This window comes from Elgaria multicarinata, chromosome 12, assembly GCF_023053635.1.
Source record: "Elgaria multicarinata webbii isolate HBS135686 ecotype San Diego chromosome 12, rElgMul1.1.pri, whole genome shotgun sequence".
Classification (NCBI taxonomy): domain Eukaryota; kingdom Metazoa; phylum Chordata; class Lepidosauria; order Squamata; family Anguidae; genus Elgaria; species Elgaria multicarinata.
In genome coordinates, this window is record NC_086182.1 from 12,737,064 (window position 1) to 12,753,021 (window position 15,958).

Consider the following 15,958-nt stretch of genomic DNA (forward strand, 5'->3'; position numbering starts at 1 on the left):
TGGCCTTATAGGCCTCTTCCAACTCTATTCTTCTATGATTCTGTGATTTATTTCTTTTTACATTTATTTTTCGGCATGTTTGTAAGCATCCCTTGTTCGAAGCTCCGAACAGTAGTACGTGTCTGCCAGAAATACTCACAAATTGCCAAACACCTGCTCACATTCATCTCATTCCTGGTTCACAGTTTGATTTGTGCAAATGTCTTAACTCTCATACGTTTTCTCAGTAGGCTGAACCAGCCCTGCTTTAGTCTGTGGAGGAAATTTGCACAAATTTAGGGGGATTTTGTGCAGATCTCCGATTTGATCAGCATCCATTAATGCAGCGGGGGGAAACAGGGTGAACCGGATATGTGCCAGAGTCCATAGCAGGCTCGGGAGATCCAGGCCCGGGGGTGGGGGGCAGTCCACAAGTTCCATCTTGGATGCCTACTTGAGGGGATCCAGGCTTTAAGCCTGGGGTGGACTCTTGCGCCGTCCCTAATCTCTAGCTTCAACCCACTCCAAGCAAAGCATTTAAAAACACTGCTTTGGTGGAAATTCAGAGGTTGCTAATTTTCTGGTGATGTTGGGTTTGAAGGTTATATAAGTACACACACACACACAGTGTGTCTCAGATCAATGAAGCCAAAAAGAACAACTCAGCAACAAACTATTGATCCAGAGGGGTTTATGTAGTTATTGGAGTGGAGAAGGTTTGAGGAGAGGGTTCTACCTCTGCAATCGAACTGGCTGGAGCACGAACAAGAAATTGGAATCAGAGTTAATTAAGGAGGAGAAGGAGAGAGGGTCAGGGAGGGGGACAGACAGCTGCAAAGCTTAGATTTTTATTAGCTTTCGAACCACTTGCGAAAATATTAGGGCCTTCTGGGACCCTTACTGTTTTATTGTCCACAGTGGAGTAGGAGCTGGAAGAAGCAGGAACGTTAATTATGTAATGCTTTTAAGGACAAGGGATTCTGTGCTTCACACACACACACACCCCTCTCAAATTAACACACCTCTTAGGATGGCATCTACTGAGGATATTTTATTAGGGGATTTGTTTTCTGGAATAAAAAGGAAGGCACAGTTCAGTCTGTTTATTAGTTTCGGTTCCACTGTCGCAGCCGGTCACTCATTTAGCGCATCTGCAGACTCACCTGAAGAAGATGAAAAGGAGAAGTAGAGCAGTGTGTCATTAGTATCCTGATGACAGCGTGCCCCCCAAACTCCAGATGACCACATTCAGTGGTTTCATGTAGATGTTAAATAACGTGGGGGACAAAAGCAACCCCTGCAGAACTCCGTACTGGAGGATCCATGGGGCCGAGCAACGTTCCTCAAGCACCACCTTCTGGAACTGGCCATCCTAGTAAGAGTGAAACTGCTGGAACGCAGCACCTCCCACTCCCAACTCAGATCATTTGTGCAGTTCTTTCCCCAGGCTAAAAAGTTGGAATGTTTCTCCTAAGGAGGCTAAGGGGAGACCTGATAGAGGCGTACGAAATCATGCACGGCGTGGAGAATGTTGGATAGGGAGACAGTTTTCTCCCTCCCTTAAAATACTAGAACCCAGGGTCATCCCATGAAGCTGATTGGTGGGAGATCCAGTACTTCTTCACACAGTGCATATTTAAATCACGGTACTCACTTCCACAAGATGTAGCGTTGGCCACCAATTTGGATGACTTTAAAAGGGGTTGGATAAAGTCCTGGAGGAGAAAGCTATTGATGACTACTAGTCCTGATGGCAATGTGCTACCTGCAGTATCAGAAGCAGCAAGTCTATATGCACTAGTTGCCGGGGAACATGGGTGAGGGGGGTCCTGCTTGTGGGGTCCAGGTCGACAGCTGGTTGGCCACTGTGTGAATGGAATGCTGGACTAGATAGACCCTTGGTCTGATCCAGCGCGGCTCTTCTGATGTCCTTATGATCTTAGATACTTGCAGAAAGAGCTTTAAGCTACAGCATGCTGGTATAGGATCATAGAATAGTAGAGTTGGAAGGGGTCTATAAGGCCATTGAGTCCTGCCCCCTGTTCAATGCAGGAATCCACATTAAAGCATACCTGACAGATGGCTATCTAGCTGCATCTTGAATGCCTCTAGTGTGGGAGAGGCCACGACCTCTTTAGGTAATTGGTTCCATTGCTGTACGGCTCTAAGAGTCAGGACGTTTTTCCTGATGTCCAGCTGGAATCTGGCTTCCTGTTTGCCCCTCCCCTTTTGGCCCTTGGTCTCTTCCCTTTTTCCTTTGACTCCACCCACAACTGTAACAAAGTCCCCTAGAGCGTCTCTGAAATGCAATTTTGCTTTTGGGTTGGAAGAGGTTCTGTGCCCCTGTAGCAGAGGGACAGTGGGGCCCTCTCTATTGGCTCAACTGAGGGATGAGGTGCCATTTGGTTCTTCTCCCCTGAACTGTCTTTTCACAGTACTATATAACATTAAGAATTGGTGCCTGAATGCTTGTTTTCCTCTTCTCTGCCAATTTCTTTTCCCATGTGTGTCATGTCTTTTAGATTGTAAGCCTATGGACAGCAACTCTCTTGATTATTAATATGTGAATAGCATTTAGTAAATTTTAGGCACTTTATAAGTTCTTGTGGTTGCTAACAACAAATTTAACCAAACATGCGAATCAAGAACATCATCATCATCATCATCCCTCTTTTCTTGCTTGTGTCAGTTTTTCTAGATGTATGTGACGGGCTTTGCCAAGTCATGCTGTCTTTTATTGATTCAGAAATTTCCTGACTTTTGAGCAAGTTTTAAGTATGACTTTAAGCTTTCTGGATGTTGGTGTGGATGTATTTTGGTAGGCCCAGTTTCTGAAGGTTTATTGTAAAAATAAATATATATGATGTGTGCCGTGACTGATGTGACTAATGGAATAATGGTAACTTTTTCCTGTTACCATAGTTCTTTAACTTCCATAGCCAGTGGTGTATATTATTATTATTATTATTATTATTATTATTAGGAATGACTGTATTTTGCTATTGCTGCTGTTGTTCATTTTACTTGTCCCTGAACCTCTGCTGTGTAGCCTGTTTTGACGGTTGCTTAAACTTCTATCCTTCAAGTAATGTAATAAGTCATTGTTCTTCTGATAAGGTGATTGTTTTGTCTTTCTCCTAGGGCATCTTCCCATCAACATACATCCATCTGAAAGAAGCAACAGTGCAAGATGGCGGGTAGGTTGCCATGGCTTTTTGCCAGAAGTAGGGGTGTTGTTAGATCTTGAGTAAAAATATGTCCCCCAGGCCCAGTGCCATGAATGTCCGTTAGTGGTGATGGGAGGGTTTTCCCCCTCCCCTTCTTCTTCTTCTTCTTATTATTATTTATTGCATTTTTATACCGCCCAACAGCCGAAGTTCCCTGGGTGGTTCACAAAAACTAAAACCATTCAAAGTATAAAGCAAACAGTATAAAAACATGATATAAAATACACATTAAAAACTGATCAAAAACATACCATACATGATTAAAACATCTTTAAAAAAAATCCTTATCCTAAAAACATTCTAAAATTTCACTGGATAGTTATGCCGGAATAGATCAGTCTTTATTGCTTTTTTAAATTCTAAAAGACTGTCAAGTTGACAAATCTCCTCCGGCAGGCCATTCCACAGTCTGGGAGCAGCAGAAGAGAAGGTCCTCTGGGTAATGGTTGTCAGCCTAACTTTGACTGACTGAAGTAGATTCTTCCCAGAGGACCTGAGTGTGTGGGGCGGATTGTACGGGAGAAGGCGATCCCGCAGGTAGCCTGGACCCAAACCATGTAGGGCTTTAAAGGTAATAACCAACAGTTTGTACTTCGCCTAGAAACTAATCGGCAGCCAGTGAAGAGATTTTAAGACTGGTGTAATGTGGTCACCCCTAGCTGTACCAGTGACCAGCCTGGCTGCCATATTTTGGACTAATTGAAGTTTCCAGACTAGGCACAGAGGTAGCCCCATGTAGAGCGCATTGCAAAAGTCAAGCCTCAAAGTTACCAGTGCGTGCACTACCGTCTTTAGGTCTTTGCCATGCAGGGGGAGGTTTTCAAGGGTAACTGCAGCTGGGCAGGGAAGGCTTAAGTCCCCCCCACATGCCACAACACGTCCACCCTCAATCCCTTAATTGTATGGGGCTTTTTCCATTGGTTTGGGATGCATGCTCCTGGTGGCTCCTCATGGACCTTTGGCCCAATTGGAGTCCATCCGGAGAAGAGCCTTCAGTGTAGTGGCCCCTTTTCTTTGGAACTCTCTGCCTTTGGAAGTCAGTCAGGTGTCAACATTGTACTATTTCCAGTGCCTCCTGAAAAAAAAATATCTTTATTTCAGGAAGCTTTCCTTGAGTGATCAGCCACGGTTTTATCAGAATACTTTTAAAAATAAGTAGTTATTTTAACATAGCATTTTATTCTTTTATTCTAGTTTGTATCTTTTCACTACTCTGGAATCTTCTAGATATGGAGCAGCATACCAATGTTGTAAATAAATAAATAATCTGGGGCAGGGTGCAAATTAGCCAAAGAATATTTTATTTGAGATTATTTTAATGAGATATTAATTGGCTGACTTTGCCTCCAGTGAAATTTAAATTAGGCCTACATTTGCACGTATAAATAATCATCTGCATATGTTATGCAGATTTGCATCCTATGGGCCTGGGTCTGAAATCTTTGCTCTGCAGATAGCTGTCTAGCTCCTTAGCTTAAATGATTCAAATAAGTATTTTCTGGCTTCTTAATCCTGACCGGGGCTACATAGAGGAGACACTGGCCTAATCCACACCAAGCAGGATATTGCACTATGAATGCGGTAGATAAAAGGCAGGAGCCACACTACTGCTCTATTGCAGTATTGAAATGCACTGACAACTGTTGAGGCCTGTTAACACATACCATATACCATTTTCATACCGTTATATCCTGCTTGGTGTGGCTCCTGCCTTTTATATACTACTTTCATACCCCGTTCATAGTGCAATGTCCTGCTTGATGTAGATTAGGCGATTCAAGCAGTGCAGGCTGGTGCAGGGTTGGCCCAAGAGATTTTGCTGCCTGAGACAAAGCGCAAGATGGCACCCCCGCTCCCATTCCACGTACAGAAGCCGACTGGACTGGCAGTTGCGTCTTCCTTTGATACTGACAGTGGAACACCATCTGCCACCATACATGGTGGAGGAGACTAGTTTATAGGGTGCAGAGCTGGCCGTGTGGCCCACAGCTCTCTTCTCAAACACCTTACGGCCACAGGGCTGGTGCCAGACTATTTTGCGCCCTAGGCAAGGTGAGCTACTTTCACCCCCACCTCACCCCACACAAAAATGCCAACTTTGATTTTTAAGAACAGATGTTTCCTGGAAAAAATAAGAAGCACAAAACTTGAAACTGCTAAATTTATTTTAAAGTGCAAGAAATACATCATGCCAATTATAGCAAACAAATTGGAAAGGAACGTCTGTGGGCCTAAAATGCATTATTTAATAGGAATATCACCTCCAAATCATCCCCCCAACTCACACACGCACGCGCACACTCAAACAAACACACGCATGAACACATGCATTCACTCAAAGACCCCATGCACCCCACTCACCCATACATTCTCTCTCTCTCTCTCTCTCTCTCTCTCTCTCTCTCTCTCTTCCGGGCATGTTCTGGAAGTCCGAACGTGGAGCCACCCCACCCCCACCCCAGTGTCCCTGGCTTCGCTTTGGCTGGGCGGGCATGGGACGCCATCTTGCCTGCCCAGGCCCAGCTGAATCCTCGGGCCAGGCCGGCTCACAGCCAACACGTGTGAGTGGTGCGCTGTGCCCGGCGCCCCTCTTAGCTTGGCGCTCTAGGCGGCCACCTGAGTGGCCTCTATGGTAGCACTGGCCCTGTACAGCCACCTCTCAGCATCTGCCGCCTGAAGCAACCGCCTCACTCTGCCTAATGGAAGAGCCGGCCCTGTGCTGCTGGCTCTGATGTTAGTGGGGTGGTGAATCTGCTCCGGGTTTCAGTCACAGCCAGTCAGAACTCTAAAGGAGCTCTCCAAGGTCCTGACCGATCCTGACTGAAACCTGGAGCAATTCACCATCCCACTGACATCGGAGCCACCACTGCATCCAAGGGCCTAATGGTCAGACCTACAATGATCAGAAATCATTTCTATCTGTCTCTCCTCTCCCCGCTTTCCCTCTACAGACAACATGAGACAGTAATTCCCAGTGAATTGCCCTTGGTCCAGGAACTTACTTCCACACTGCGGGAATGGGCCGTTATCTGGCACAGGCTGTATGTGGTGAGTAGGAATGATCTCCTTTTAATTGGGCCTTGCTTATGGAGCAGCTGCCTCCTATCTGCCGTATTTTAGGAAGAACATATAGCAGGTGTTTAACGACATCTTAGCTGACTGAGCACTTGAGTTGTGGCTGGGTGACTTTTAAAGGTGTATACCTTTGCCAATGAGTTCTGAAGCCAAGAGCATAGGAGCAAAGTGCGCATTACCCTAATTGCATAGCGCATAGCTGAGGCTTGTCTCTTTTTTACTCTGATGTTAGCAGGCATGGCCCCAGTTTGGATTGGGGTCATGGCGTTCTAAGGGTGGCAAGGATTAAACCTCCCCCTCCCTTGTTTTTTTCCTGAAATCTCCCCCATACCCACTTGAGGGAGGGGTAAAAAGGGTGGCGAGTCTCTATTGGAGTCAATGGAGTCAATAAGTTAAAATAAATAAGTGTAAAGGGCAGCCACAGCAGCGGTAGGCATGATCCGTTGTGGGACCACAGTGGGAGAAGGGAGAGCTTAACCCTTTCCCCACCTGCCATGGCCACGTCAAGTTTTTGTTGGCACCAGCATTCATGGGAAGAATCCTAGAAACCAGCCAGGGGTCCACTGGAAATCAGCGAGGAGCACTGGGATCTGCTGGGACTCTTGGCCCATCTATTGTCTATTTCGGATGGTGGCGACACTCCAGGACCCAAGGCAGAGAAAGGTCTTTTTCATTGTCTCCTGTTTCCGATCCTTTAACGGGAGATGCTGGGGTTTGAACCGAGGCCCATCTTCATTCAGATCGTATGGGCCAATGTTCTCGCTCCTGCTCATGGGCCAATGATCTCACTTCTGCTCATGGGCCAATGATCTCGCTCCTGCTCATGGGCCAATGATCTCGCTCCTGCTCATGGGCCAATGTTCTCACTTCTGCTCATGAGCCAATGTTCTCGCTCCTGCTCATGGGCCAATGATCTCACTTCTGCTCATGGGCCAATGATCTCGCTCCTGCTCATGGGCCAATGATCTCACTTCTGCTCATGGGCCAATGATCTCGCTCCTGCTCATGGGCCAATGTTCTCACTTCTGCTCATGAGCCAATGTTCTCGCTCCTGCTCATGGGCCAATGATCTTGCTCCTGCTCATCCTTGCTCTTGGCCAGAGGTTTGAGCCTCTTTCAGCCTGAAGGCCAAATGCCATTTTCAGGAAACGTCTCAGGTGCCACATTCCAGTGGTGGGTGGGGCTGAAGCAAGAGGGGGCGGAGCCAAAGGCTGAACTACAAAAAACAGCAGCAGATTTTAACTTAAAGCTCTTACTGACAGTAACTAAGCCTTAGGAGCAATATTGGAATGGAGGGGAAAGCACACAAAATCAGGGACACCACCAAATGAAGGGGGAACGGGGCAGAATAGGGGCCATGGCCAACTGGAGAACCCTGGAAGTCTGGATTTGGCCTCCACACCTGAGGTTCTGCATTCCTGCATTAGGACTTTTCCACAAAGAGTGAGAGGATGTACCCTATTTGTGACTTCTTCTTTCTCAGTGTATTTGCTACGTTCAGCCTCTGATCCTCCTTCTCCCATTGACAAAATATCTCCATAGCCTCTCAGTTTTGCCTTTCTAGAGCTGTGCAAATACTTCCCCCCCCCTCCCCGGCACTGTTTTGTTCAACTGAGTGGCTTCTCAGTGGGGGATGATTTGAAGTGCAAGGATTAGACAGCTTAGAAACCAGCCCATCTCTTTGTTTCTTTCCTGGCAGGATCCCGCTCAAGGCTGGACCAAATGTCTCTGTGAAGCCATGGATGGCCAGCCCCAATCAGTATAGTTGGCAACTGACATTGGAAAAGTGTTTGTTTTGGATGGGTTTTCTTAAATTATCAGGACTTACGCCTTGCCCATCGCAGGGAGATGAACAAGAAGGAAGGAAGGCACTGAGAAAAACAAAAGAGAGCCAGTCTTAATTTCAATGCTTCCCAACCCTAAGGCAGGTGACACGTAGGACCTACTGCAGGGATTGGCAAGCGGAGGTCCACCAAAGCTGCCGGTTGGCCAAAGGTGCTCCTGCCACTTGATTCAGGCATCAGCGACAGGGATCAGAGTGGCCAAAGAGGGAATAACTTTCCAGCCAGTTTTTTACCAGCCCTACTTACATTGGTGGTGGAACAGAGCTCTATGCATCCGGTGAGGGTCAAGTCCCAAAGCCAAGTCAGTAGGCAGTCCAAGGTCAAACACAAGGAGATCCAGAGAAGATCAGGGACATCCAAGGCTGGAGCCTGGCAGCTGGTATTCAGATGTTGTTCTAGCGCCTGGTGCCTGGAACTGGGAGGCTTTGAAATCTGAGCCCTGAGTCCTTGTGACTCAGCCAATACTTCCCCTGGGAGGAGATTGCTCTTCTCCATGATTGTGCCTCCATAAGCCGTGACTTATGCAAACCTTTGCCGAGGGGGATGCAAGGCATTGGGTGCAACGTGTGTGTTGCAATAACTGTGCAATGTACTTGGTACCTTTTCAAACACCAAGTTTTGTTTCTTGGTTTTGTGCCTCTCTCCAGTCACTAATTAGGAGAGGCTGCACAATATGTCCTCTGAGACACTAATTAGAAAGGAGAATGGTCTTTAAATTGAGTCCGGGCTTGTTCTTTTTAATGATCATTTTTTTCCCAATTGAAAATTCCATTTACCCTTGGGTATGAATGAGCCAAAGGACCACAGACGAGCTTTCCACCTCTCCTTAATCCAACGAGAGGCCAGACAGGGTGTCCTTCTAGCTTAGCGAGCAGTTTTGATCTTTTGTGCTTTTATCTCCTTTGTGTTGTATTGCATTTCTTTATACATTGCGCAATGCTCTGAAATCTAACACGACAAAGGGCAGCATCTGAATGTTTGAAATACAATGAAATAAAACACATGAGCTCCCTAAGGGCCAGACATGTGGCTACATGTGAGATCTGGGGGGGGGGGGGGGTGACGCTCCCAACGGAATTTTCATCTTCTAAAAAGAAACTTGCAGGGAAGCTAATTTTGAATAGGGGTGGAACGTGTGGAGGAAGTCTAACACTTTTTCTTTGTGCTGCAGGGCTCCTTTTTCCAAATCCGTGGAGGGGGAGAGGCCATGACGCTATGGTAGAACACATGCTTTGCATGTGGGGACCAGTTCTCCGGTTCAATCCCGGCATTTCCGGCCAAAGATCTTAGCTAGAAGGGCAGGGAATGGTCTTTACAATAGAGGTTTTTCAAATTAGGCTTGGGCTGTGGAGGGAGTGGATAGAAAGCATTAGTGCTTTCATTAGTCATCCATTGATTTCTCACAGATGGAAGGCAGTACTTCTTCATGCAGTGTGCAATTGATAAATGGGATTCACTGCCACAGTTGGGCAATGGATACGAACAGCCGTCTTTCAAAGAGGTTGAGTGGCAAAGGTCTGTTAGTTGCTGTTCAAGTAGATTGCAAAAACAGAACGTCCATCTTAGGAGGAAGTGTGCCATAGGACATCAGTTGCTGGGAGGCAGGCGAACACAGGAGAAGGTCTATTGCAGGGATGGGGAACCTTCAGCCTTCAGCCTTAATCCAGCCTGCGGAGTCTTGGACTCCATCTGAATGGGGAGAGGGACCTCCTTCTTATCTCCGATCACAAATTGGAGATAAGAAGACGATTCCGAATGGGTGAGGGTGAACGCAGCCAGCACTTGCAGAAGTGCCTGCAAGCACCGAGGGAATGTGTTTCACCGGCTTAGAGCTTCGTCCCCTGATGTCATTTGGTCCCCAGATGGCTGGGTGGGGTTCATCGCCCACCTGTGCTCTATTGCTTGTGTGCCCCCTGCTTATGAACTTCCCAGCTACATCCAGTTGGACACTATGGGAAAGAAGATGCTGGACTACTAGGCATAAGAAGAGCCCTGCTGGATCAACCAAAGCCCTATCTGTTCTAGCACCCTCTTCCCCATGGTGCTTCTTTTGGGATTCAATATGAGCCTGGTCCTTTGGATAAGAGATCTTGCAGCCTTGTGGAAGGCCGTGAGTTTTCCATAAGCACAGAACAAGTTTTGGTATCTTCTCTTGGTGTCCTTTTTCACGTCCCTTGCTTCCTGCAGGAGAACAAGAAGAGCCTCTTTCGCCATGTGCAGCAGATGACCTATAGCCTGATTGAGTGGCGCTCCCAGATCCTCTCAGGCACCCTCCCTAAAGATGAGCTGGCTGAACTCAAGAAGAAAGTCACCGCCAAAATAGACTATGGCAACAGGTAAGTTCAGCTCTTGCTTTCATGCTTCCGTCCAGTCTCCCAGTTGGGGCTCTGTATGCACGTCACTCAGATCTCTTCATTGGCTCCCAATTCACTCCAGAATCCAATATAAACTTCTCCTGTTGACCTTCAAAGCTTTTCACGGTCTAGCTCCTGCCTATCTCTCCTCTCTCATTTCACACTATTGCCCTGCTCGTGCTCTTCGCTCCTCTGATGCCATGCTTCTTGCCTGCCCGAGGGTCTCTACTTCCCTTGCTCGGCTTCGTCCATTTTCCTCTGCTGCCCCTCATGCCTGGAATGCTCTTCCAGAACACCTGAGAACTACCAACTCAATCACAGCTTTTAAAACACAGCTAAAAACTTTTCTTTTCCCTATAGCTTTTAAACTTTGAGTTTGTTCTGACTCTATACTGTTAGCTTCACCCTTCCCGGTGCCTGTTTACACTTCCCTGTGCCTGTTTGCATTCTCTTTCCCTCCTTATTGTTTACTACAACTTTATTAGATTGTAAGCCTATGCGGCAGGGTCTTGCTATTTACTGTGTTATCTGTACAGCACCATATACATCAATGGTGCTATATAAATAAATAATAATAAATAATAATAATAATTATGGGCGGCTCTTGGGATCAGGTGGGAGTCGAACGTGGGCTCCTTGATCTGGGCATTGGTGGCCCTGGTGGTGAGGCATCCTCAGACTTTGAGTTGGTGCTCCTTTTTGAAATCGGGGAGCCGTTGCTGAAAGCGTTTCTTCTGGATGCATCGAGCGGAGTACTTCCTCTGCTCGTTTTTCCTTTGGTTGCCGCTTTGAAGTTGGGATTTCTGGGCCGTTCTTGGTGCTGCCTCTTCTGTTTGGCTTTCAGTCCTTGTGGTGGAGCCACTCGGAGATGCAGAGTAGAAGATGTCGTGGAGGCAGAACTGTAGCCCGGCGGTAGAGGATGTGCTTTGGATGCCGAAGGTCCTGGGTCCAATCACTCCTTCCTGAAACCCTTGAGAAAGGCTGCCAGTCAGAGCGCACAGAACCAGGCAGGTTCCTGTGTTCTTAGGAAGAGACATTGTCATCACCTTCAGGCTCAAGCATGGCTTCACCACCAGATAGCTCATTGCTTCCATTTAGTCTGGCTATCAATGTTTTGGACTCAGGACTAGGAAACAACCAGATTATGGCCTTGTCTATGCACTAGGTGACCCAGTCTGTGGATTCTTGTCAGTCCACTGGTCTACCCTCTTATTTCCCTACCTATGCAGTGTCCTCTGAAACCACCAGCCTCCTTAACCCTTTATTCATTGGTTGGATTTATGCCGTTCCTTTCCATGGGCGTGCTTGTTGGTTGGAGACGACAAACCTGCCTGTGCCTTAAGATCAGCCCAAGGGACCCTGCTAGTTGACCCATGGTTTAAGATCAGTTAGGTTGGCAGGCACAGGTGGCAGGGCTTGTTCAGGGCGGCTTCACATCTTTGGAACTCACTTCTGAAGGAAGGTTGTCTCCCTTCCCATTTCTTGAAAATATCTGCCCACTTTTCATTGAGTGCATGCGTTGGATTTTAAATACCATTTCTCTCGGCTTCTAATGGCAATTTGCTTCTTATTGCTGTGATAGAAATTGTTTTCTGCAGCTGCTTTGGGTTAATTTTTTCCCTTTATATATTGATTTAAAATATTTAATGATATGTTGGTTTTGAAAGGCAGCAAATGAATTCTTAGAGTAAAACAGCTCAGGGGGAATATAATACCCCCATAACTATGTAGTACACCTGGACTGCCATCCTGGTCTATTTCATGTCGTGATTTGCCTTCAGGTCAATTGTTTCGTGGAGTGTGTGGAGTGTGGTTGGATTAGATAATGGTCCAGAGTACTTACATTTCAAATGTGCGATCCTTTTGCATTGATGGTCTAACAGCAATTCTGCTGTACGTGCCCAGTCCCTGTTTGCAGATATATACTTTTCCACCAAGGGAAAATATGTGCACACAACATCGATGGTTCCTCATCCAGCTAAGGACAAATGGGCAGCCCAAAATAAGTGTGTGTGTGTGTGTGTGTGTGTGTGTGTGTGTGTCCCTCCCCTTAGAACAGAGACTTCTGATGTCCTTTTACGTGCACCAAACTTTATTCCTTTGTGTGCCCCTTCATTTTCGGACATCTGTTTTCCTTCCCCCTTGCACGCTTCTAAAGATGTTCTTTACAGCTGATATCTTCAGCCAGCCTGATTTCACGCTGGATCCTGCGATCTTCAGGACATCCACACAATAAGCACAGCTTTGTCCTTATGCCAAGTTGCCAGCGTTGAGAACAGGTGCTGGAAAAGCTCGGCTCTTAAGGACTCTAACGTGGTGATATTCCCAAATCCTACCAGATGCTTGTTTTCTATGCACAGGGCACGTGGCCTGTAGGAGATGCCTCACAGCTTGTGCGTGCGGGTGTTGACGTTTTGCAAAATATTGTACCTGGCTAAAGAAGGCTGCCTTTGTGTGTCCCCCCACCCACCCCAAAAGCACAGTTGTGTTTCTTGCTCATCTATTCCATTTCCGGGGGCCCCCCACGTTAATTTGAAATTGCCAGATGTGGATGTTTGTTTCCAAGCCCCCTCTGCTCAAAATATGCAAATGTAGCTGGTGGAGGAGACGTCAGAATTAGAAGTAATTTCTAAGCCTTTCCCAACCTGGATTCTGTCGGACTACTATCCCTATCATCCCCAGCCAACATCAGAATAGTAGTCTGACAGCATCTGGAGGGTGCCAGGTTGGGGGAAGGCTGACTTAATAGTGCGGACTGTTTCTCAGCCATTAGCAAAATACGGTAGGGGATCACTGCCACGACACAGGCTCTGAACACCAGACCCGGCCACGGCTGCTCCCTGCTCAAGCCAAGCACCACCGCTTGATACGCCTGAGGCAAGGGATAAAACCCACCTTCCTCCAAACTATGTGGAGAAAGGGGTTAAAATGGAGAAGGATTTTAATATACATAATAATGCGCTGTGAGTTATATCTGCTTAGGTGAATGATTGTCAGAGTGGGTGTTAAATGTGTAAACTTAAGATGATAAATGCCAAACAGACACGTGGGATTTTTGTTGTAGTTTAAAAACAAAACAATCAAAATTTATTTTTAAAAGTTCACAAGCTTTGTTTTAAATAAAACAATTAAAAACCGTTTTGAAACCTTTCATACAATCCTGTCACTCATTCACATACGCGCTTTCCTTTTTCTCACACAATCACTCTTGAACTTTCTTTATTATCAGTATTGATTAATATACTTCCACTATGTGCACACCACACTCTAAAGACACCACTCACTAAACTGACCCTCAAATTTCCCAGAACTTAAGTACCCTAAACACAGAGAGCACTGCAGACTCTAAGAGTGCCTAATAAGTCTCCCTGAAAAGGTTTCCTGAAAAGAACAAGAACAAGAACTCCCAATCCGCTCAGTCATTCCCTTATATATCACTCCTCCCCCCTCCCAAGACATTCTAACTCCGCCCACTCAGGCCAACATTCTACAAACCACAGACTTACAAACTGCAGACATACATTTGGAATTGACTTGTGGGGTGTAACGCCACAATCACATCAAGGTGTAGTTTAGCGGCTGTGCAGGTTTATGGTTAAAGCTCGTCTGCATGGCGGTTTTGAAGCAGGGGTTCAGGTATGTAGCAGGAGCTCAGCCAACACGTGCTATTGCCTCTACCTGTGCTCGCTAATTTACCTGCAAGCAGTAATCATTCCAAGCCCGATCCGGGCCGTCCTCTCTGCTCATCAGGAACGAAGCACCTCTCCAACTTTACGTTGGTTTTGACCCATTTCTGCATCCGCTTGCAATTTTTTTAAAAAAAGCCCTGGATAAACAGTGCTTTTTCCATGCACCTTTCTCTGTATATAGGAGCCTCGTGTGGCGCAAAGTGGTAAGCGGCAGTTACTGCAGCCGAAACTCTCCCCACGGCCTGAGTTCGATCCCAGCGGAAGCTGGTTCTCAGGCAGCTGGCTCAGGTCGACTCAGCCTTCCATCCTTCCGAGGTCGGTAAAATGAGTACCCAGCTAGCTGGGGGAAAGGTAACTGTGACTGGGGAAGGCAACGGCAAACCACCCCTCTACAAAGTCTGCCTAGAAAACGTCAGCGAAAGCAGGCCTCCCTCTAGGAGTCAGCAATGACTCAAGTGCTTGCACAAGAGGTTCCTTTCCTTTTCTTCTCTGTATATACACATTTTTGTGCATTTCCCCCTATTATATGGATTTTAACACGTTCTTTGAACTGCATCCCAAAATTCGGAAATATGCATATATCGAAGTGTAAATACCTCAGCCCACGTATTGTAGGGGGTGCAAAACTTCAGGCCAGGGGGCCAAATCCAGACCACTTAGGGGCCCAATCCTGCCCTCTGGGGCTTCAAGGGTGGCCGTGCCCCTGACCACCGATCATTTGGGGGTTTTCCCCCCTGGTTTTTGTGCATTTCCCCCCCTCCGATTCCGAAAGGCTGAAATGCCTCTCTTAAGGCTTAATGACTGACAATAAGAACTGTAAGCTAAAATATGCTGATATATTGGCCCCACCCCTTTTGCTTTTGGCCCTGCCCACAGCCGGGCCCTTTCCAAAACTGAGTCTGGCCCTTTGGCTGAAAGAGGTTCAAGCTCCCCCCACCCCCGATGTATTGCTTTGGAAGGTGGAAATTAGATAAGTTTGCATGGCAGCATGAACCAAACTAATTCCTTCCCCATTACTAGGATTCCGCACCACCATGGTGTTCACCACCACCACCACCACCACCACCATGCCCCTTTTGCAATATATGGCTTGGGACCACAATACCTGGCGGAATGCCTCTCATGGCCTGAACGTACCTGGACACTGCGATCAACATCTGAGGGCCCGCTCCAAGTGCTTCCTCCGTGGGATGGCGACAAGAAAGAGGGCCTTCTCAGTGGTCCCCTCCCCCCCCCCCCCCCGGGAATGAGCTCCACTCTCAGGCCTGCCCAGTGCCAACACTGCCATCTTTTCGCCGTCAGGTTAAGACTGTCTTCTACTTCCAGGCATTTAATGGCATTTAGTGGTATATGATGAGGCATTTGTGCCAGTCTCCTGAACAGGTCTAGTGTTTTTAGCTGTCTAAATTCTTTTGAATGTTGTATGTGCAAATTGCGATGCCGTATTTTACGCTGCATCTTATGTATTGTATTTCATTACTGTATGAACTGTTGTAAACCGCCCCAGAGTGCTTTGGCTACCGGGCGGTATAGAAATGCAATAAATGGCAGTAATAATCCGTCACGTCTCGCTGGAGCCTGAGATGCTGAGATGCAAGCCAGACGTTAAACTGCGCACTCAGCACGTTAACTGGCATCGTTGCTCTTAGCCAAAGAAAGCTGTGGGACATTTTGTACTGCCTATGGGTTGCCTCCACGGCTCGCTGATCAGCAGCCTGTCAAATCTCTTTCAGGTCGGATAACCTAATTAAGGAGACAATAGAAGACACAAACTGTTTTAGCCTTCTTTG

The 15,958-nt window shown here is 46.9% G+C and overlaps 1 protein-coding gene across 1 annotated transcript in view; it reads left to right on the forward strand.

The window, feature by feature from the left end:
• DOCK5 (dedicator of cytokinesis 5) overlaps positions 1–15,958 on the forward strand; it is a 175,900-nt gene that overhangs the window by 52,447 nt on the left and 107,495 nt on the right. Inside the window, exons 4-6 of the mRNA XM_063139247.1 lie at positions 3,121–3,176; positions 6,158–6,254; positions 10,313–10,461. Coding sequence (XP_062995317.1) covers positions 3,121–3,176; positions 6,158–6,254; positions 10,313–10,461 — 302 coding nt within the window. The remainder of the gene's footprint in view (positions 1–3,120; positions 3,177–6,157; positions 6,255–10,312; positions 10,462–15,958) is intronic.